At 43.4% G+C, this 23,014-nt stretch overlaps 1 protein-coding gene across 1 annotated transcript in view; it reads right to left on the bottom strand.

Annotated features, from left to right (window-relative positions):
• ARHGAP22 (Rho GTPase activating protein 22) overlaps positions 1-20,903 on the bottom strand; it is a 179,357-nt gene extending 158,454 nt beyond the window's left edge. Inside the window, exon 1 of the mRNA XM_057734871.1 lies at positions 20,847-20,903. Coding sequence (XP_057590854.1) covers positions 20,847-20,898 — 52 coding nt within the window. The 5' untranslated portion in view covers positions 20,899-20,903. The remainder of the gene's footprint in view (positions 1-20,846) is intronic.
• Positions 20,904-23,014: the final 2,111 nt, after the last annotated feature.

Below are 23,014 nucleotides of genomic sequence, written 5' to 3'. Positions count from 1 at the left end.
GCCATAGGGTCTGGGCTTGGGGCTGGCTCAGCCTGGAAGAAGGGGCACCTTTGTCTTTTGCTGAAAGGCCCTGTCTCAAGGCCCTTGCACAGCACCGTGAGTTGCAGAGAGAATCAGTCCCAAGGCAAAGGCTTGAACACAGAACTCTGGAGCTCAGAGAAAAAGGGACAATGGCCAGAGGTGGCAGCATGGGGACTAACATGGGGCCTATTTCTCTTCTTTTCTGTGGGCACATGAATCAGGCCTCAGGGGTCCCAAGGTGCCTGTTCATGATGGGTCTGCCTTCCCAGCCCTGCATGCATACAGTCTCAGAAGAAGCCCTGATGTGGTGAGTAGCATGGCGTGCCAGGTGTCAACATCCCCCTAACTGCAGTTGTTACCATCCTTATTATCCTAGCAGTTACCGTTTTCTGAGTACCCACCATGCGCTGGGCCCTATTATCTCTGTTCACATGCATCACCACCCAAAGGTGGTTTGCCAATTCCCATTCTAAGAAAAAAGTGAGGCTCATCACCAGCTACCAGGGGCTAAGCTGGTGTCTAAACCCCAGCCTGCCAGGGTGTATAACACCAGGTGGCCCCTGTCTGTTTCCATAGTGAGGACATAGGCACAGGTGTGTACCATATGGTACCTGTGTGATAGATCTTCCATTCTCTACCTCCAAGGCCCCCAAACTGCTGATAGGCCAAGAAATCTGCTTTTGAGGCATTTAATTCATTCTGGTGACCCATGATGGCAAATTTAAAGGATAAAGACTTTTTGAAAGTTGTCAAATCATGGCTTCAGTAACATATGTTAAAGCACATTCATAACAAAGAGGACTTCATCACAAAATGGGCCTAAACCCCTTCCCATTCTACCTCAGCCATTTGGAGTTACCATTTTTTGATGCAGGTAGGACACAGGGACAACAGTGACTTGTCTTGCAGGGAGGGGACAAAGCCTGCCTCCTCATCCATCAACCCAGGGAGACTGAGCAGAGAGAAGAACAATACCCTCCAAAGGCAGCTGTGGCCCAATGATGGGGTGGCTGCTACCATGACTAAGGAGGGAAATGCAATGCATCCCCAGTTGCAGTGAACCAGTTTCTAAGAGTATATCTTGCAGACACTTTATCTTGCAGAGAAAGGTGCATTCACAGCCTTGTTTGTAATGACCTTCAGTGGGCTTTGTTGTGTCACCCCGATGCCCCCGGGACTAAAGAGTCTAGTCCTCCAGCTGCTGATGCACAGCCCTTGGCCTCCACCTCCACTGGAGAGTTCCTCATCAAATGTACACGCCCTTCCTGGGGGCAGCTGCCACCAATGGTTGTTCTTTGTGGGGGTATAATGGCCTGGCCTCTTGCCCCAATTTTGCATAGCCCTGGAGGCCCACTCCAGCCTCAGCTGAGCATGGAGCCAATTGAGGTCACTGTCATGCCTGCATAGCAGTCCAACTTCTCCCTGTGCTCAGCCCTGCTTCCTGACTTCCCACACACATCACTCTTCGATAAACTTACTCCACGCTGACCTCCATCTCAGAGTCAGCTTTCCAGGGGACCTAGTCTTCAGCAGAGCTAAAGGCTGATCACTGGGGTATTGTGAAATGACTGATGTACAGTCATAAAGTGGACATTGTACAGCTTCAAGAGCTGGTTGTTAAACTGTATGCATTACATATGCAATCTAAAAAAATCGTACCAATGAACCCAGTGGCAGGGCAAGAAAAAAGACGCAGATGTAGAGAATGGACTTGAGGACATGGTGGGGGGTGGGAAGGGGAAGCTGGGAAGAAGTGAGAGAGTAGAACTGACATATATACACTACTAAATGTAAAATAGATGGCTAGTGGGAAGCTGATGCATAGCACAGGGAGATCAGCTTGATGCTTGGTGATGATCTATAGGGGTGGGATAGGGAGGGTTGGAGGGAGGCGCAACAGGAAGGGGATAAGGGGGATATATGTATAAATACAGCTGATTCACTTTGTTATACATTGGAAACTGACACAGTACTGTAAAGCAATTATACTCCAATAAAGATCTGAAGAAAAAATAAATAAATAAAAATGCTTTGCAGAAATCCTTTGGGGAGCCTGGGGCTTTTTAGGGCATGAGCCACCCATCTCCTTGCATGGTCCTGCAATAAACCTTTCTCTGCTCCAAAACAAACAAACAAACAAACAAACAAAAAACTGTATGCATGTTCCAATTCCACTTCTGTCCTTATCAAAAGGAAAAATGCATATATGTGTCAAAAATTTTTGGAGATAACGGTAGTTATTTCTGTAGAATAGGGATGGAAGTTTGGAGTCATTTGTTTTCTGCTTTACACTTTTCTATGCTGTTTGAATTCTTTCCTTGAGCATGCAATGATTTCTATGGTGATAATTCAAAGGAAGGATGGATCCAGTACTTGAGGGGTTGGGATGCACTGAAATGTATATAAAATTAGAGAGAGGAACATGGGCAGTGGTTGGCCAAGCCCTACTCAGCTGTAGTTTTCTAGTTTGCTCTGGATTATCCTGATTTTAGCACTGAAAGTCCTGCATCCTGAGGGACCCTTCAGTACTAGAATAGAATCAAGAGTTCAGAAATAAACACTCATATTTATGGTCAACTGATTTTTAATAGGGTGTGAAGACAATTCAATAAGGAAAGAATAGTCCTTTCAACAAATAGTGCTGGGACAACTCAATATCCACAATGCAAAAGAATCAAGTTGGACCTTTTCCTTATACCATATATAAAAATTAATCTAAAAATGTATCAAAGACCTAAAGAGCTAAAACTATAAACTCACAGAAGAAAGCTAAAGAAGAAAAAAAAAAGGTAAACTGGATGTAATCAAAATGAAAAACTTTTGTGCTTCAAAGGACACCATGAAGAAAGAGTAAAGATAATCTGCTGAATAGGAGAAAATCTGTGCATATCTTACATCTATTAAGTCACTTGTATCTAGAATATACTTTAAAAAACTCATACAACTAAAAAAACTTATTTTGCAAATATTTTCTCCCAGTCCATGGCTTCATTCTCTTAAGTTCTTTCTTGGAAGTTTTGAATTTTAATAGTTTTATTTTAATGGAACACCATTTTGGTGTTGTATCTAAAAACTCATTGCTAACCTAAGTCACTCAGATTTTTTCCTATGTTTTCTTCTATAAATTTCATATCTTGTATTTCATGTTTAGGTCTATTATCATTTTGAGTTAATTTCTGCTAAAGGTATAATGTCTGTACCAAGCTCCTTTTTTTGTTTGTCTGTGGACATACACTTGTTCTAGCAACAGCTGTTAAAAGCACTATCCTCTCTCCATTAAATTACCTCTGCTTCTTTGTCAAAGATCAGTTGACTATATTTATGTGGGTCTATTTTTGGGCTTTCTATGTGATTCCATTCATTTATATGTCTATCCTTTTGCCAATATCACATTATATTGGTCACCATAACTTTAATATAATTAAATTGAATTTGGGTAATGTGATTCCTCCAACTATGTTACTCTTCTTCAGTTTCATGTTGGCTGCTTTGGGTCATTTGCCATTCAATGTAAACTTTAGAATCAGTGTGCTGATACCTACAAAATAGCTTGCCAGGATTTTTATTGAGATTGTGCTACATCTATAGATCAAGTTGAGAAGAACTAACACTTGAACTCTTCATTTATTTAGATCCTGACTTCTTCATCAGAGTCTTGTAGTTTTTCTGCATGTAGATTCTCTACATCTTTTGTTAGATCATTATGTATGTATTTAATTTTTCAGACTAATGTAAATGGCATTGTCCTTTTATTTTCAAATTCCACTGGTTCATTTTAAACAAGTATAAAGGAAAGCAACTGATTTGTATATTAACATTGTATCCTGTGACCTTTCTATAGTTGCTTTTTAGTTCTAGGAGGTTTTTCGGGTTTTTTGTAGATGCTTTGTGATTTTCTGCATAGATAATCCTATCATCTGTGAAGGAAGCCAGTTAAAACTTCCTCCCCAATCTGTATAATTTTTATTTCCTTTTCTTGTCTTATTGCATTAGCTAGAGCTTCCAGTACAATGTTGAATAGCAGTGGTTAAAGGGAACATCCTTGTCTTGTTCCCAATACAGGGAGAAAACATCCAGTTTCTCATCATTATCATGCTAGCTATAGTTTTTTTGAGATGTTCTTTATCAAGTTGAGGGGATCCTCCTCTTTTCACAGTTTGCTGAGAGTTTTTATTGTGAATAGGTGATGAATTTGTCAAATTTTTTTCCTATATCAGTTCATTTGATTATATGATTTTTCTTCTTTAGCCTATTGATATGGTGGATTAAATTGATTTTTTTTTTGAATGTTCAACCAGTCTTGCACATCTGCAATAAACCCCACTTGGTTGTGCTATATAATTCTTTTTATAAATTGTTGGGTTCATTTTCTTTGAAAATGTGAACCATTTTTCAAGTCTTTGTTGAATTTGCTTCTATTTTATGTCTTGGTTTTCTGGCCATGAGGCATGTGGTGATCTTAGCTTACTGACCAGGGATCAAACCTGCACCCCTTTCTTAACCATTGGACTGCCAGGGAAGTTGGATTCATTTTGCTAATATTTTGTTGAGGAATTCTGCATCTATATTCATAGGAGCTATTTGTCTGTAGCTTTCCTTTCTTGTCTCTATCTGCTTTGGGTATTAGGGTAATGTTGACTACACAGAATGAATTAGGAAGAGATCCTTCTACTTCTATTTTCTGGAAGAGACTGTAGAGAATTGGTATCATTTCTTCCTTAAATGTTTGCTAAAATACACTAGTGAAACCATTTCAGCCTGGTGGTTTCTTTTTTGGAAATTTATTACTTATTGATTCAATTTCCTTAATAGTGGTAGGCATATTCAAATCATCTATTTCTTTTTAGCATATTGATTATACTTATTTTTAAAAAATTTTGTGGTTGTCCTAGAGTTTGCAATATATATTTACAGTTAATCTAAGTCCACTCTCAAATAACACTGTACTACCGCTTCACAAATAGTACAGGTTCCTTATAACAGAGTATTCCCAATTCCTCCCTCCTGTTCCTTACAACATTGCTGTTACTAGTCTCAGCTATCTGTATACCATAATCACCCAACACATTCTTACTATTGTTACTTTGCGCAGTTATCTATTAGATCAAGTAAGAATAAGAAAAAGAAAAAAATTTATTTTTCCTTCATTTACTTTTTTCTCTGGATACTCTTTATGTAGATTTCAGTTTCTAACCTATATCATTTTCTCTCTCTCTGAAGAACTTCTTTTAATGTTTTGTGCAGAACAAGTCTAGTAGTGATGAATACTCTCAATTTTTCTTTGTCTGAGAAAGTATTTAGCCTTCACTTTTGAAGAATAATTTCAATATATATAGAATTCTAATTGGTTGGGATTTTTTTCCAATACTTTTAGTATTTCACTCCACTCTTCTTGCTTGTATGTTTCTGATGGGAAATCTGATGTAATTCTTATCCTTGTTACTTGAAGGTAAGGTGGTTCTCCCTACCCCCAGCTTCTTTCAAGATTTTCTCTATCCTTTGTTTTCTGCGATTTGAATATGATATGCCTTATATGTATATAATTTTATCCTACTTGGTGTTCGCTGAACTTCCAGGAGCTGTGGTTTGTTGACTGTCACTGCCTGGAGTTGCCCAAGCCACAAAGCTTAGAGTCAGCTATCAAGTTTGAGGGCACACAGTTCTCCATAAGACCAACCTCACTCCTGACACCAAATGCAAGTTTGGGGGTTTTCCCCCAAACCACCCTCAGGTCAGTAATTTGCTAGAAGGACTCACAGAATTCACTGAAAGCTATTATATTCACAGCTGTGGTTTATTACAGGGAAACAATACAAATTAAAATCAACCAAGGAAATAATGAATAGGGCAGAGTCTGAGAAGGTTCCAAATGCACAGTTTCCATTGTTCTCTCTCATGGAGTCAGGACATATTGCCCAGCCAGCATCAATGTGTGACAATACAGAGTAATGCCAAGCAAGAAGCTTGCCAGAGCCTCATTCTTCAGAGTTTTTATTTGGGCTCTATTACATAGGCATGATTGACTATCTACCTGATTGATCTCAGGCCTCAGGGTTGACTGATACCACCTAACCCAAAGCTCCCACCTTGAATCACATGATTGGTCTTTCTAGCATGGGCAGCCTCTACTATCAGGTGTTAGCAATACTCTAAGATCTGGTGTAGCCAACCCTTGCTCTAAATTAAGACATTCCTATCAGGTATGACCAAGATTATCTCCCAGAAGCCAAGGACAAAAGCTAGCCCTCTTTTTGGGCAAACTTAAATTCTGTACTATACAGTCATTGGTTTTGGAAAATTTTTCTTGGCCATTATTACCTTAAACATTTCTTCCGTTCCTTTCTCTCTTCTCCTACTGGTATTCCAACTATGTGCTTATTACACATTTTGAAATTATCTCACCATTCTTGGATATTCTTTCTGAATTTTTTATTTTTGTCCTTTGCATTCAGTTTGAGTTTTCTATTGACATATTTTCATGATTATCTCCTTAGCTGTGTCCAGTCTACTGATGAGCCCATCAAAGGCACTCTTCATTTCTGTTGCAATGTTTATTTCTAGCATTTCTTTTTTTATTCTTTCTTAGTTTCCATATCTCTGCTTACATTAGCCATCTGTTCTTGCATGCTGTCTACTTTTTCTATTAGCATTCTTAACATACTAATCATAGTTATTTTAAATTAGTTGTCTGATAATTCCAAAATCTCTGCCATATCTTGGCTGTTATTTTCTAAATTCCCTTATGTCTCTAGATTTGGGGTATTGCTCTGTGACCTCAATTCTCTGGTGGGTCAAAGAAGTCATTGATTTTAAGTTCATTTAGTTTTTTCCTTGTTGTAAGGGTGGGAGTGATAATTTCTAAGCTTTTTACATGCCAATGATAAAACCAGAAGCCTGGGTCTTTACATTTTAATAGCTGTTGCATAGTAACTATCCTTTTTCAAACAACTCCTACTGCGCCTCCCACCTCCTCATCCCTAGAAGATCCTGATTCATCTCCCAGAGGTCTGTGACCCACATGGAAGACTTCAGAGAACAACTTCCTTTAGATCACTGCACTATTAGTGCAAGTGATGAATGTGAGCTCCAGGAAGCAGGGATTTATTTTGATACCTACAGTATTCCCAGTGCCTAGAACAGTTCTTGGCACAACTAATGCGTACTGAGTGACAAATTAATTATCAACTCTTCATTGGGGAATCATTGAGTTCACCTTTAATAGCCCCAGCTAGCTCTCATCTCTAGGATGATCTGCCTTTCTCTGGGACCCTCAGTTGACTGGTCTTGGATTTGCATTCCCTGAACACTGGAGAAGTAAGACTGGGTGCCTGGCTCCAAGTATAGAGTCCCTGTGTCTGCACATAGAGTCTCCATCAAGTACAAACCCATTATTCTACTTCCTTTAAAAAAAATTCCCAAAGGCAACAGTTCACAGCCTAAGATTAACAGTAGGATCCAATGGTTTACCTGAAAGGGAATTTCTATTCATTCAGGAATTACCCTGTACCCTTCCTTGAACTCTGTTTTTTATTAGCTATGCAATCCTTATAAGGAGACATGGCCTATCATGATCTCCTTTTTATAGCGAGGAACCCAAGTGGAGAGATTATATCAAAGGAATAAGACCGCAGAGTAAGTAATTGGTGGAACTAAGATTTCCTGGCTTTCTTTAAAGACTATTCTTATCTTTTCAGAACTGGCAAAATGATGCCAGTGTCAGGGTAGGAGGGTTGACTTTCCCTGTTCACTGGAAAGTTAACAAGGACTGGATCACGACATAAGGCTAAGAAGAGGGAGCAGAGGTCTGGGTAGAAGAGAGAAAACAGTTTCTTTTTGGGGGGGGGGAGAAGGGGAATAGAATGCTATTTTATTTTTAAAAATTTAAGTATAGTTGATTTACAATGTTGTGTTTGTGTCTGGTATACTATTTACAATAGCCAGGCATGGAAGCAACCTATATGTCCATCGAGAGGTGAATGGATAAAAAAGATGTAACACACACACACACACACACACACACAAATGGAATATTACTCAGCCATAAAAAGAAGAAAACAGTTTCTCAACTGAACACTGGGCTAAGCTGGTCTTCAGGATGTATTGACTCTTAGATGACATTTAGGGCACGTATCTGAAAGTCCATGTTATAAGCATCTTTGTCCCCATGTTAATCCTCACCTTCCACCTTGGCCACCAAGATGCTGCTTCTTCCCACCATCGTGCTTCTTCCCAGCAGTTGCTATGGCAACTGGCTGGCAGTCTTACGTGCCAGCCATCAAACATGCTGAGAGAAGCCTGTTTATACCACTAATCCAGTCATACTGTGGAAAGCCGAATGGATACACATTCCAGATTTGGGTGGGGGACCTGATGGCTATGGCCAAGAGGTGCAGCTAATGTCCCTAAAGGCAGAGGTGCAGCTACGAAGGAGCAGTAGAGATGGGTCAGCTCAGATCTGGGTTGAGTCCTGCCACTGTTGCTCAGTAGCAGTGTGCCCTTGGGAGTCAACAAATTTCCTGAATCTCAGCTTCCTTATCTGGCCAACAGGGAGAGCTGCTCTGCTCCCACACAGCTGGGGCAGCGGTAAATGAGATCACAGGAGAGCACAGAAGAACTGTGAGCCCTCACTGTGGTTCGCCATTTCGCAACCACTCTCAGGGTCGAGTCATTTCTCCCAGATGTGCAGGAACAGAAATCAGCATAAGAAACTGGTTCCCTAAGGAAAGCCCCTGACTCGGCCCCTGTTTGGTTCAGTTGCTGAGGGTGGATAAGTGTGGGCTTCCGCTTGGCTCCAGGAGGGCAGTGTATCAGGCCAAGTTTCTGTCTAGACACTGGCTGAGGGCTCTGCCCAGTCTCTTTCCAGCCTGATTGTTGCTGGGGCACAGATGCCTCACTGTTCCTCAGGGCCAACAGCTTAGGATCCAGGAGAGCATAAAGGCTCTTCTCTGCTATCAAGGGCTGAATTTGCCCACCCCACATGTATATGTTGAAGTCTTAACCCCTAGTACCTCAGAATGTGACTGTATTTGGACATGAGGTCTTTTTTTTTTTCCAACAAATTTTTTTTTAATTTTAAAAAAAATTTTTTATTGGAATATAAGTGCTTTACACTCTTGTACCAGTTTTTGAGGTACACCAAAGTCAATCAGCTGAATTTATACACATATCCCCATATTCCCTCCCTCCCTCAACTCCCCCCCACCCTCCCCATCCCTGCCCAGGACATGAGATCTTTAAAGGGGCAATTAAGTTATAATGAGTCATTAACATGGGTCCTAATCCAATATCAATGGTGTCCTTAGAAGAGATTAAGACACAGACATGCACAGAGAAAAGATCATGTGAAAACACAGGAAGAAGATGGCCGTCTACAAGCCAAGGAGAGAGGCCTCAGAAGAAACCAAATGTGATGATGCCTTGATCTTAGAATTTAACCCTCCAGAATTATGAGAAAATCAATTGCTGTTGTTTAAGCCACCCAGCTTGTGACACTTTGTTACGGTAGCCTGAGCTGACTAACACACCTGCCCTTCCTCCTCACTGTGAGAAAGAGAATTCCAGCTCCCATGGGGACTCTTGAAGACAGGGACCCTTCTGGGACCACCATGAAGTAGGACTCTTCATCTTGTTTCTTCTGGTCCCTCTGTCTCTCACTGCTCCCCAGCCCCATCACTGCACCTCTGCACTGGGTTTCCCAGGACCCCCAATCCACGTCTCCCCAGGCCTGTCCAGCTCACATACTGCCCCCAGCTTGGAAAAGAGATGCATGAGGGACATAGGCTGCAGCTTGTAACACAGCTCTGGGTGCCTCAAGTCTGATCCCTATGACCAGTTCTGACTTCAGTCACAAGTATGATAAAGAATTCTTATCCACTGGTGGTTCCCACGCCAGGCTCTCAGCTGCTGGGGCCTTCTCTGAAGCCAAAGGACCCCATAGACCCTGTGCCAGTGAATGAAGCCTAGAAGTGCTGGGCCTCCACATCCCTGGGGGCAGCCTTCAGGTGAATGAGAAAGGGAGCAGGGTAATTCTCCAGCCTCTGTCCTTCTGGGACCATCTAGGAGGCATTCCCTACTCTTCTCAGGGTTCTGTAGAAGTCAGTCTGTTGCTGACAGCGCAACCTTGATAAGGCCCTTTACACAGGCCTTCCTTCCTTCTGTGTCTCACTCTCCCCACACCCTCATTCCTGCTTCTTGGCATCATCTCCCAAATAAATCACCTGCACCCAAGCCCTCGGGCTCTGCTTTTGGGGAAGACAGACTAGGACACATCTTTACCACTTCCCAGCTGGGGAGCAGTATGGAAAGAGTTAACTTTCCTCATTTGTAAAATGGAAACGTGACTATCTCACAGGCTGGCTGCAGGAGTTAAATGAGATCACCATGCTGAAGTGAGTTGTAAACTGGGCAATGTGATCTCAAAGCTAATATTTGTTATTATTTTTAGTTCGGTGGCAGCATAAGTCCTTCCCTCACTGCTCTTTCATTTAAAAAGAAGAGGAAGAAAATCTTACCTCTGTCTCATTCCCTAGGGGCCCTGTGCTACCAGGTACAGGTGTACATCCTTGGGGAGGAATGGGTGCTAAGGGGTTGACACTGCCCCTCCCCTCTCCCTCCTTCCCCAAACGGCATCAGCGTTTATCAGCAGGCTTCTAAAAGACAGCTGGCCAAGAGGACACTGTGTGGAGGAGACACCAGGGTGGCCAGGTGTTTCCAACTCAGCCTGTGTTGGTGCTGTGTGTCTGGTGTCACAGGCTGGGCTTGGGGCTTGTGCAGGAGCCTGGGGAGGAGCAGGATGGAGGCCTCAGAGAGCCTGGCACAGCCCTGGCCCTCTTCCAGGAATGCCCGCTGTGGGCTGCCTACCTGGCTGCTCCTTGCCCATTCTCTAAGGGCTGACTTGGCTGTTCCCTGCTCTGGGACCCTGTGCTGACTCAGGGGCAGCATTGATAACCTCTTCCTGTTTCCTGCTCTCCTTCTACACCCTCCATCAGAGCCCTGTCCTTCTGCAGTCCACAAGCTCCTTGAGAGGAGGGCTGTATCTTTGCATATGTGTTCAAGCATCTAGAACAGTGACTGTTGGCCAGCAGTACAGGCTATATAAACTTTTGTAGACCTGCGGTTAAGTCTTGCCTGCAGGGACAGTGGGAGGCAAGCAGGGAGTCCTCACTCAAGGTTACTTCCAAGAAGCCAGAGGAGTGGGCAGGTGAAGCCAGACCTTGGCTGGCACACAAAGTCCAGGATGCCAGGAGGGAAGTCACGCACTTAGGCAGGACAAGGGGTGTGGGGACAGAGCTGCTCACAGAGCAGAGACATGAAGGCAAAGGCAATGTGCGGGATGGAGTGTGGGTGGGCTGGGGTCTGAGGGGCGTCCATAGGTTGGATAGGGCTTTAGCTAAATTCTGAGAGTTCCTCCACCATGAAGGGCCAGAGTGGGTGGGCGAGACAATCAGAGATGCTGCCCTCTATATACACCTTGCACCATCCCTACCAGATCAGTCCCCAAGAAGCTGATCCCCCCAGAAGCCAAGGAGACCTGCAGTTGAAAGCTGCTGAGTCCCCTGCAGATAAGCACAAGCCCCAATGCAGTGTCTATGGTGTTGGGTACTGGGCAGGTGCCATGGATTCTTGCTTGTGTGAAGCTGGGCAGTGGGTATCTCTCTTCACTCACAGAGCTGTTGCCCAGAGCAGCGCACAGGGAATGCATGGTGGATGGATGGATGGATGGATGGATGGGGTTGGAGTTGGTGAGATGGGATAGTGAGAGGACAGAGAATGCTGGAAGGGTCAGTTGGGAATGGCACTCAGCAGTCCTCCTCACACCTGTCCCTTCTGTGTCCCCTCCCAACAATGGCACATCCTCCCTCCCAGATGCCCAAACCAGAAGGCTAGGCCTTGACTTTCCTCCTCTCTCCCTCCCTTCCTCATGAGCCAGACACCCAGCTCTGTGCATTCCATATTCTTAGACTGTTCTGCCTCTGCCACTACCATATTGGCCTGGCTTCTCATCAGCTTTCCCTGTAATGCTAAAACGTCTCCCTGCCTTGGCCTCTTCTCCCCTGCGCATTAGCTTCCCCTCTTAGAGTCATCCTGCTGGCATGTTAGAATGGTCTCATATCTTCCATTGGCTTCCCATATCCAAAATCAGAGAAGAAGAACCTGTGATGGCTTTCTAATGCAACTTGCTAAGGCTGAAGTACACGTCCCGGGATTCCCTTTCTTGTATGTTCCCCATAGGCTGGGCTACAGGGAGATTCTTGGGGGATTTGGGAGCACTTGGGCATTGTTGCTGATAAGCTGATTCACCTCACTGGCATGAAGCAGCAGCTAGACCTGCCATTGTCCCACCTTCCCATGGAGCCTCTTCAGCTTCTCTGACTCCTGAGCCAGGTACATGTGTGTTTAGCTCTGTGACAAAGGGCTGGAATTCTGCAGAAATACTTTGCAACACCAAAATTAGTTGCTCAGACATCCTCAGTGCTTTCACTGTCCAGCACCACCAAGCATTGTCCATCTTTTTCCTCCACCATCTCTTGAACCCACTGTCCCCTTTATATTCTTATTGACTCAGATCCTCAAGAAAGCCACCTGACCTCCATTAGTCTTCTCTCCATGCTATTCGTTCATTCACTCAACAGTTATTAAGCACACACTATGTGTCAGACATCATCCTAGGCACTGTGAAAACAGCTCTAACCTTAACCTTCGCCCTTCCCTGCTTATTCTATGTGGTGCTTGAATAGTGACCAAAGGGGTAAGAGCAACAAAGCCTGCAGAATAGAGCCTGTATCTTAATAGGAGAGGGGAGATTGATAATAGATGAAATAAGCAAGCAGGAGGCAGGACTTCCAGCTACGTCTGAGTGATGAGGTCAGCAAAACCTCTCCCCCAAATGCAACTATAAATCTGGACAAAATTGACAAAAACAATCATTTCCATACTCTGAAATTGACCAAAGGAATGCAACAATCTGAAAATCACTTACACTTGAAAAACTGCTATACTTTAGGTGAGAACGGTGAGAATCTGTGGTGTTCCTGCCAAGGGGTGCTTCTATCCCACTTTCCCCAGCTCAGTCCTCACAGAGGTTCTGCCAGGGTGGGGCACATCATGGGGACCACCAACTCTGCTGACGAAGTCAAAAGTGGCTCATTTAATTTTGAGCAGTGGGTGATGCCCCCAGCCAGTGGCATTGTCAGTGGAATAGACAATCCTGGCAGCAAGTGAATGAGGAGAACTAATGCTGTGTCTGAATTTGTAGTCATTGTTGGGGTAAATGTGTTCCTGGCTTAGGCTGCATGCATGTACAGGGGAGACCAGAAAGGCTCAGGGTACCCATACACTCCTGCCAACCCTAAGACTGTGGGCATGTGCAGAGGTAATGTGAAGGGTCCAGCAGGAAGCAAAAGCCAGGGCAAACTTGAAAAACTTGAAAATCACCTGAACTTTGATACCATTTCTCTACCTCATGCAGACCTACTGGCAGAGAATGGAAGCTCTACTGTCTCAAGGTTCGAACACAACATCTGTCCCATCATTGGCGGATCACTGAATTACACAGAAACAGAGTGACCCCTAGGAAGCCAGGTTTAAAAGTAAAAGGAAGAATAAAAAATATATATAACCAGAGATATTAGTGACTGCATATTGTGGGGGAGACAGATTTAACAGATTTATCCCAGGCAAGTTACCAAACAATTCAACAACAACATTATTTCGGTGAGTAAATTAGAATTCAGAGTTCCTACAATATACTATCTAAAATGTACAGTTTTTAGTTAAAAAGTTATGAAATGTACAAAGGAAAAGGATAATGTGGCCCATACTTAGGAAAAACCCAATAGAAACTGTCTGGATATTCCCAGATTTTTGTATTTAACAGACACATACTTTAAAAAAAAAACCTATGCAAACACATTTAAAGAACTAAAGGAAATATGTTTAAAGAACTAAAGGGATGGGACTTCCCTGGTGGTGCAGTGGTTAAGAATCTGCCTGCCAGTACATGGGACAAGGGTTCGATCCCTGGTCCGGGAAGATCCCACACGTCGAAGAGCAACTAAGACCATGAGCCACAACTACTGAGCCCCTGTGCCACAACTACTGAAGCCTGCATGCCTAGAGCCCATGCTCCACAACAAGAGAAGCCACCGCAATAAGAAGCTCACGTACAGCAACAAAGAGTAGCCCCCACTCATCGCAACTAAAGAAAACCCGTGCACAGCAATGAAGACCCAACACAGTCAATAAGTAAGTAAATAAATAAATAAATAAAAGTTTAAAAAAAAGAATTAAAGGGATGCATGATAATAATGATCAACACATAGAGAATTTCAATAAGATAGAAAGTATTAAAAAACCAAATGGAAATTCTTGAGTTGAAAGTCCAATAACTGAAATGAAAAATTCACTAAAGGGGCTCAACAGAAGATTGGAGATAGCAGAAGAAAGAATATGTGAACTTTAGGATAGAGCTATAGAAATTACCCAATCTGAAGAATATAGAGAAACACAGAACAAAACAATTGAAGGAAAAAGAACAGACTCTCAGAGACCTGTGAAGCAACAATAAGCATGCCAATATATGTGTAATGTAAGTCCTTGAAGATGACAAAAGAGAGAAACACAAAGATTATTTTAAAAATTATTTAAACAATAGTGGCCAAGGGACTTTCTTGGTGGTCCAGTGGTTAAGACTGTCTTCCAATGCAGGGGGTTTAGGTTTGATCCCTGGTCAGGGAGCTAAGATCCCCACATGCACTGGGGCCAAGAAACCAAAATATAAAACAGAACCAATATTGTAACAAATTCAATACAGACTTAAAAAAAATACTGGCCAAAAACTTCCCAAATTTGACGAAAAATATCATTTTTCACATGTAACAAACTTAAAAAAAATCCCAAGCAGGTTAAATACAAAGAGTTATACACTTCAACATTTTAGAGTCCAACTGTTGAAAGATAAAGAGAAAATCTTGAAAGTAGCAAGAAAAAATGGACTCATCACCAGGAGGGGGATATTAACATGATTAACAGCTGACTTCTCATCTGAAACAATGCAGGCTAGAAGCAGAAGGCCATATTCAAAGGACTGAAAGAAAAATAAAAACCATTAACCAAGAATTTTGTATCCAAATAGCTATCCTACAAAAAATGAAGGCAAAATTAAGACATTCCCAGATAAACAATGACTAACAGAATTTCTTGCTGGCAGACCTGCCTCATAAGAAACATTAAAGGAAGTTCTTCAGGCTGAAAGGAAATGACCCAAGCAGGCAACCAAAATACACAGGAAGAGATGAAGCACATGGGAAACCATAAATATGTGGGTTAATATGAAAGACTCTACAAATATTTTTTTCTCATTTCTTCTCTAAACATCTTTTAAAGATTTAAGTGTGTATAAAGCAATAATTAGAATAGTGTCTCTGGGGGCGTATAATACATAGATGTAATACATACATGACAATAATAAAACAAAGGAGGAGAGAGGAAATGGAACTACCTTGGAGCAAAGTTTTTATATTTTACTGGAATTAAATATTAATCTAATTAAGATAAAATGCATATTGTAATCCCTAGAGCAAACACTAAGAAAATGACACAAAAATATAGTAAAAAAACCAATAAAAATTAAAGTGGTGGGGCTTCCTAGGTGGTGCAGTGGTAAAGAATCCGCCTGCCAATGCAGGGGATGTGGGTTCGATCCCTGCTCCAGGAAGATCCCACATGCCGCGGAGCAACTAAGCCTGTGCACCACAACTATTGAGCCTGCACTTTAGAGCCTGTGAGCCACAACTATTGAGCCCATGTGCTGCAACTACTGAAGCCCACACACCTAGAGCCCATGCTCTGCAACAAAAGAAGCCATGGCAATGAGAAACCCACGCACTGCAACAAAGAGTAGCTCCCACTCAACGCAACTAAAAAGAAAGCCCATGCATAGCAAAAATGACCCAACACAGCCAATAAAATTAATTAATTAATTAATTAATTAAAAAAATTAAAGTGGTATACTAGAAAATATCTAATACAAAGAAGATGGTAAAGGAGGAACAGAGGAACAAAAATAGAGGAGACATATAGAAAATAAATTACAAAATGGAAAAGGTAAACCCAACCATATAAATAATTACATTAAATGTGAGTGGTCTAAATACCCCCATTCAAAAGGCAAAGATTGTCTTCATGAAATTGCAAGATCTAATTATAGGCTATGTATAAGAGATGCACAGTAGATTCAGTGACACACACTGGTTGAAAGGAAAAGGATGGGAAAAGATATGCCATGCAACAGGAACCATAAGACTGGCTATGTTAATATAAGGTAAAATAGACTTTAAGAAAAGAAATATAACAACTGAGAGGAACATTTTATAATGACAAAAGGGTGAATACATCAAGAAGCTATAAGGATTGAAAACATACACTGACTTAATAAAAGAGCCTCAAAATACATGAAAAAAAAAGTCAAAAATGACAGCAGACAGTTGAATAACAACAGTTGGAGATTTTCCTACCCCAATCTCAATAAATGACAGAACAACTAGACAGAATATCAGCAACAATGCAGAAGGCTTGGACAACACTATTAACCAATTTGACCTATTGATATATATAGGACACTCCTCACAATGACAGTGGAATATACATTATTGTCATGCATATGGAACATTCTTCAGGATATGCCCTAAAATAATAAATCAGCTGGTGAGTGGATAAATAAAATGCACATCCATACAATGGAGTATTATTCAACTAAAAAGGAATAACTACCGATATACACAACATGAGTGAACCTCAGAAATCTTATGCTAAATGCAAGAAGCCTGATGCAAAAGACCATATAGTATACGATTCCACTTAACAAAAAATGTCCAGAAAAGGCAAATTCACAGAGATAAAGGCAGATCAATGGTTTCTCAGGCTGGGGGCAGGGAGTGGGGATTAACTGCAAATAGTCAGAAGGGAATTTTTCTCAGTAACAGAAATGTCTAAAAACTGGATTGCAGTGATGGTTGTAGAACTCTATAAATTTACCAAAAATTATTTAATTGTACACTTAGAATGGGTGAATTTTATCCTATGTAACCCTACATCTCCATAAACTGTTAAAATATAGAAATATATGAGATAATAACAAATGCTATGAAGAAAAATAAAGCAGCAAAGAAGGATAGGAATATCAAGGCGGGATTCAATTTGTGCAGTCATTGGTGTGGTTTGCCAAAACTTCCAATCCTCCTTTCCAGGCACGTGGTAGGACTGTACTTCCTGAACCCTTGTGGGTAGTTGGGGCAATGAGTGGTAAGTGGATGGTGACATGTGTGAGTTCCAGACTGAGGATTTCATTGCTGACATGAGGCCCTTCTAGAGCTCAGTCTCTCCCTTTGCCATCTGTCCTGGCCACCAGCAGCACTTGAGATAATGGCTGTTCCATTAGCCTGGGTCTTTGAGTCACTATGATGGGCAGGTGACCCATGACCCAGTTACTGTGTAACTTAACCCATTGTGACACAGACAGGCAGTCAGTGAAAGCCTCAAGAGGAGGGGATATTCAGGCAAAAGTCTGAAAGAGGTGAGTTTGTAAGCCATGTGGATATCCGAGGGGAGGGATGCTCTGGAGAGAGGGGAGAGCACATGCAAAGACCTGGCGTGTCTGAGGAACCCCAAGGAGGCTAGTGTTGCTGGTGATGAGCAAGTGGGGTATGTAGGAGATCATGTGATGGGTGATGCTGGGCCAGGTGGAAGCGTGACATGGGAATCCATTGGGGTGTGTTGAGTGAATGATAGATCTTATCTGATTTCAGTTTAAGAGCCTTGTTTCAGTTACAATATTGAGAAGAGATAAACTAGGCCATGGGTAGAACCAGGAAGACCAGTGAGGGGGCCTTTGTAAGAATCCAGGTAACAGCTGACTTCATACCCAGCTGCCATGTCATATAAACAATTCTGATCAGTCCTACGCTTACAACTTTCAATAGCTCCCTATTGCCCATGAGAAAAAGTCCAAGTTTCTCAACATGACATTATTCTACCTTTCCTCTTGCATCACCCACCACTCCCCTTCCTACGACTTCAGTTCGCCTCTCTGTGAGCCTCCTGTTCTCCCAGGATGTATTCTTGCCTCTCCACCTGGGTTCTCATGGTTTCTTCACATCTCTGTATCACAGCAGGCAGGGGAGAGGGTATGCTCCGAAGGAAGGACAAGTAAGCAAAGCAACAGATTTGGAAAGGCCTGGGAAAAGGGTATGATGGAAGATGGAGGATGCCCCTTCCAGGCTGCCCCCTGGCCTTGGTCCTGAAGGTCAGCTTGTGGGCCAGGGAACTGGGAACCTGTAGGAATGGCTGGATTCAGAGCTGCCTTCTCCATCTCTGCAGAACGCTCTGGCTTGGTATGGGCAGAGGCCACCATCTTTTCCCCCAGTATGATTAAGACATCCAGTGGCTGGCTATTCATGATTGGGAGTGCCCAGGAGGTCCACTAGCAGGGAGAAGCCACCAGTCCTTGGGAGAGAACTGGGCAGCTCAGTAAGCAGAAGTTTGGGAGGCTGGGAGCAAAGAGACTGCAGCTGGTCTGACCAGGCAAAACAGTAGCACAGGGAAAGCTCACAAGTGGTGGAGCCAAGAGTGGTACCCATGGCTGGGTGAGAGTTTTAGCACAGGGCCCCCCAAATGAGAGGCCAAGACCTGTAGAGGATGGCCTCTGGCTTCCTGCTCCACAGCATGTCCTTGACTTGACAAAATGGTGGGCAAAGTGATTAAGTACAGCACCTCATTTTAACCCTGAAGAATTTTCTGTTTGCCTTAATTCCCTGAAAATTTTAGCTAAAAGCAAGCTCAAGTTCCCTAATAATCTCCTCTAGAGTATATGGGGTGGGGAGAAAGAGAAGGAAGGGTCAGAGGAAGAGAGACAGACAGAGGGAGAGGGAGAGGAGACAGAGGACTGAACTAGAGAGACCAGAGACAGGGTGGAGAACGCTTCCCCTGTGTTGGCTGACTTTCCTGTCCTTTCCGTAGCCTTCCATAGAATGGCACTGCTGCTCCTTTTTTACAATGCTGCCAAGCTGTTTGTGGTCAGATAATAATTTGGAAATTAATTCGATCTAAAGGAATAAAGTTCCGATACATGCTATAATGTGGATGAACCGCAAAAACATTACTCCAAGTCAAAGAAGCCAGACACAAAAGGACACATACTGAATGATTTGATTTACAAGATATATCCAGAATAGGTAAGCCCATAGAGAGAGAAAGCAGATTAGTGGCTGCCAGGGCTTGGGTGGGGCGGGTGGGGAGGAACTGCTTCATGGGGATGGGTTTTTTGGGCGGTGATGAAAATGTTTTGGACTAGAGAGAGGTGGTGGTTGTGGGACATCTTGAAATTGCCATTGAATTAATTATTCATTTTAAAATGGTTAATTTTATGTGAATTTCACCCCAACAAAAATTAATTCAATCAATTTCTTTAAATTCAAGTATCTCACACAATAGCTCATTTGTCGTTTTCTCAAAGGATTAGCATCTATACTCTGAAGCCGGAGGACATCTGCTACACCATAGAAATCTGGTGGCTAGAACCTTTCACAAAAGCAAGTGACTTCCTTTCAACCCAGATGATGCCATAAACCCAGAAGAGAAAAATATCTGGAGATTTTACAGACCGCCCCCACCCCCACCGCAATGCATTAGGACTGATCAGGAGTAAAGGCTAATCTCAGCTGCTCCCCACCCTTTATTGCAGAAAGGAAGCTTCAGAGAGGTTAAACATGCCAGAAGGGTCCCGCAACAAGTGTCCAGCCCAGAGTGGGATTCTGGCGAGCTGGCTTTGTGAACACAGAGCTTGACTCCACATCCCTGAGGATACCTGTGCAGACCACAGCAAAGCCTACTGTGTGATCTGGGGCCTCCCTGGGCTCTGTCTGGTGGCTCCTAGGCCTGGCTGCACACTTGGGTCACCTGGGAACTGCTGATGTCCAGGACCTACCCCACACCAATTAAGCCTGATCTCCAGTATTCAAAATGCCTGAGGAGGAAATTCCCTGGTGGTCCAGTGGTTAGGACTCTGCGCTTCCACTGCAGGGAGCATGGGTTTGATCCCCGGTCAAGGAACTAAGATCCTGCATGCCATGTGGCATGGCCAAAAAATGAAAAAAGCCTGGGGATTTTTAAAAGCTCCTGCATGATTCTAACATAGAGTCAGGTTGAGTACCACTGACTATGTCCCTCCCACTAGCATCTGGGATTTCAATCATTACCCGAAGGCACCCAGGTCCAGAGAACATGAGATGTCATTGCACAAGCACTCAGCCAGCACCTGCATGACTCACCCAGCCAGTCAACAGTTGTATGACCACGCAGCGGGTTGTCCCACTGTGTCTAAGTTACCTCCTGGGTAGTTTACTGAGGACTACTGAACCATCCTCATTGTTTCTGAATTAACTGCTTGGCTGGATTGTTTCCAAGCAAGATACTGGGCAGCCTCAGGATGCACAGCCCTCCGTGTTTTGCACCCATGGTCTGTGGGTAACATGATTCTTACAGACTCTGAAAGTCATCAGAGCCCTGAGCAACTGGAGCCAGGGCCCTTGACAATCATGGCCATGTTGAAGGCTCTGTTTTTCAAGCAGACATGAACCAGCTCCCGAGTTCAGGGGTGAGGGCCGGGCCATCAGTCAGTGCCCGGGCCCTGACCACAGACGCCGCTAAGTGCTCTGAGCTTACAAGACCAAGATAGCTCCTCTGGGTGGCCTCAAGTGGCCCCATCCCTCAAGCAGGAAGCCAAGAACAAAGGTAATCATACAACACATAGAATAAAATAAACTTCTTACCGAAATACCTGGCTGCAAATGTTCTTCTTCTGCTGGAAGCTGTCGGCAACATAACGAAGCTGGCAGTCTATGTGCAAATTTCTTGTATCTCCTCTTTATAAAGAACCAACCACATCCTCAAGCAGACAGGCTAATTCCTGTTTTCCAGTAATAGGAGATCAACATCTATAGAAAAGAAATATATTTAGAATGCCCTTTATCTGATGTTTTCTTGGATCTCAAACAAGAAGCCTCACTGTGAGGAATTAGTCCCTTAAATGCAAGCGTACCAGGGATCTTGGGCAAGTCACAGACCTCTGGGTAAAATAGGAACAATAATAAATGACCCTTCAGAGTGAATGGAGGGTCAATGAGATGGTGAGTATAACACGGAAAAGCCCTCCACTTGTCAGATGCTACGTTTGATCTTTTCAATCAGCTGGCCTGGGTTTAAAGGTAGCTGTATTTTTCATAGAGCTTCAAAAATAGCTATGAAAAATAACCTGTAAACGTACGATGTGACTTCCACGACCCTCACCTGGTGTGCGTGGCAGTCCTGTTACTGGGGAGACGGAGGACACAGACCCCACCTCCAGATGGAAAAACAAAGCCCCAGCAGCACCCACGGCATCCCCTCACCCTGGTATACTGCTGCTAACAGCACGGCTTCTCATTCTATTTCGGGAAATTTAGCATCATTATCGCATAATTTACAGTTGTGGAAAATGGAAAAGAAAGATCCCAGTTAGGAAACAGCCAAGTGACGTTTATGCAGCCCTCAACATCATTGACATGGTGGTCTTGGCAATATAAGCAAAGGCAGCTCCGGGGTGGGGGGGTCAGTGGTCAGTGGTATCCTGTTTAAATACATACGGAGTTTACACAGGCTGAGAAGCAACTCCTGGCAGGGGGCAGGCAGGGCAGGGGGCACCCAACAGAATGTTCTCCCAAACACCCTTCTTGTCTCCTCTGCTCCCCTGCCTCTGCTGTGTTGAACTTGATTCGTGTTTGTGATTACAGAACCAATCACTGTTATGCAGGTGAAACAAGCATAGCCAGCACTCACTGTGGGCGTATCCCCTCCACCCCAAGGCTGCGGGCTGCTGGACAGAGCTCGTTGGGCAGCTGGACAGAGCTTGTTGGGCTGCTGGACAGAGCTCGTTTGGCAGCTGCTGGGGCAGTGTCACTTTGCTCTATGCCTTGGCGACCAGGCACAACTCCTGCTGCTGGTGTTCTGAGGGAAGCATAGGGACAGTCCAGCAGAGGGACCAAGCTGTGCTCTCTGGAGTGACCTGGGGCAGCTGGGAGCAGAAGCTGGTGGTGAAAGCAAAACTGCTTGATGAGAACAACAAAGCCCCAACCAGAGATGCTGGCATGCCCTTGGGCCCAAGGGAATGGTGGTTTGGCTTGCGAAAGGAAGCCTGGGTAAAGAGCAGAGTGAGAAGAGAGATGGACCCCAAAGTACAGAGGCAGCAAGAGAGCAGAGCCAAGGAGCTAGAGGAGTGTCAAGCCTGAGAACCTTGAAACAGGGACAGACCTTGGAGACCCTTGAGCACAGAGTGGCATCTCTCTGTATCCTCTAAACATGCAGGGCTGGGAGGGTGACAACGTGGGTGGGGAGTGAGAGGAAGAAGACTACCCCATGACCTGGTGTAGTAGGGGCTTTAGGATTAAACACTTTGGGTCTGTGTCCAGGTTTTTCTTTTTTTCCCCTAGTAGTTTGAATTTGGACATGTAGTTAAAATAGGGTTACCAGATTTAGCAATTAAATATACAGAATACCCAGTGATATTTTTAGTATAAGTGTGTTACAGATATTTCATAGGACATAATATCTACTATAAATGTATTCGTTGTTGATATTCATTGTTGATAACCAATCTGAAATTCTGATTTAAATGGGTGTCCTGTTATCTGGCAACCTTATGCCTTCTGAGTATCCATGTCAACCTTGGTCAAAAGAGGATGATCAGGGAAGAATCTTTCACTTGCTGGAAACAAAAAGACAATTAAAATTGGCTTAAAAGATAAGGGGGGGTATTTTGGTTTCTTTAGTAAGAAAGTTCTCATGATATGCACTTCAGGTATGGCTAGATCCAGCAGCTTGACTATGTCAACCAAGTCAGGTTTTTTTCACCCCTCCAGTTCTCTTGTTTGCTTCCTGAGGTATCTGCTTTATCTTCATCAAG

The sequence above is a fragment of the Hippopotamus amphibius genome, chromosome 5, assembly GCF_030028045.1.
Source record: "Hippopotamus amphibius kiboko isolate mHipAmp2 chromosome 5, mHipAmp2.hap2, whole genome shotgun sequence".
NCBI classification, from domain to species: Eukaryota; Metazoa; Chordata; class Mammalia; order Artiodactyla; family Hippopotamidae; genus Hippopotamus; species Hippopotamus amphibius.
This window is presented reverse-complemented; position numbering and strand designations above follow the sequence as displayed.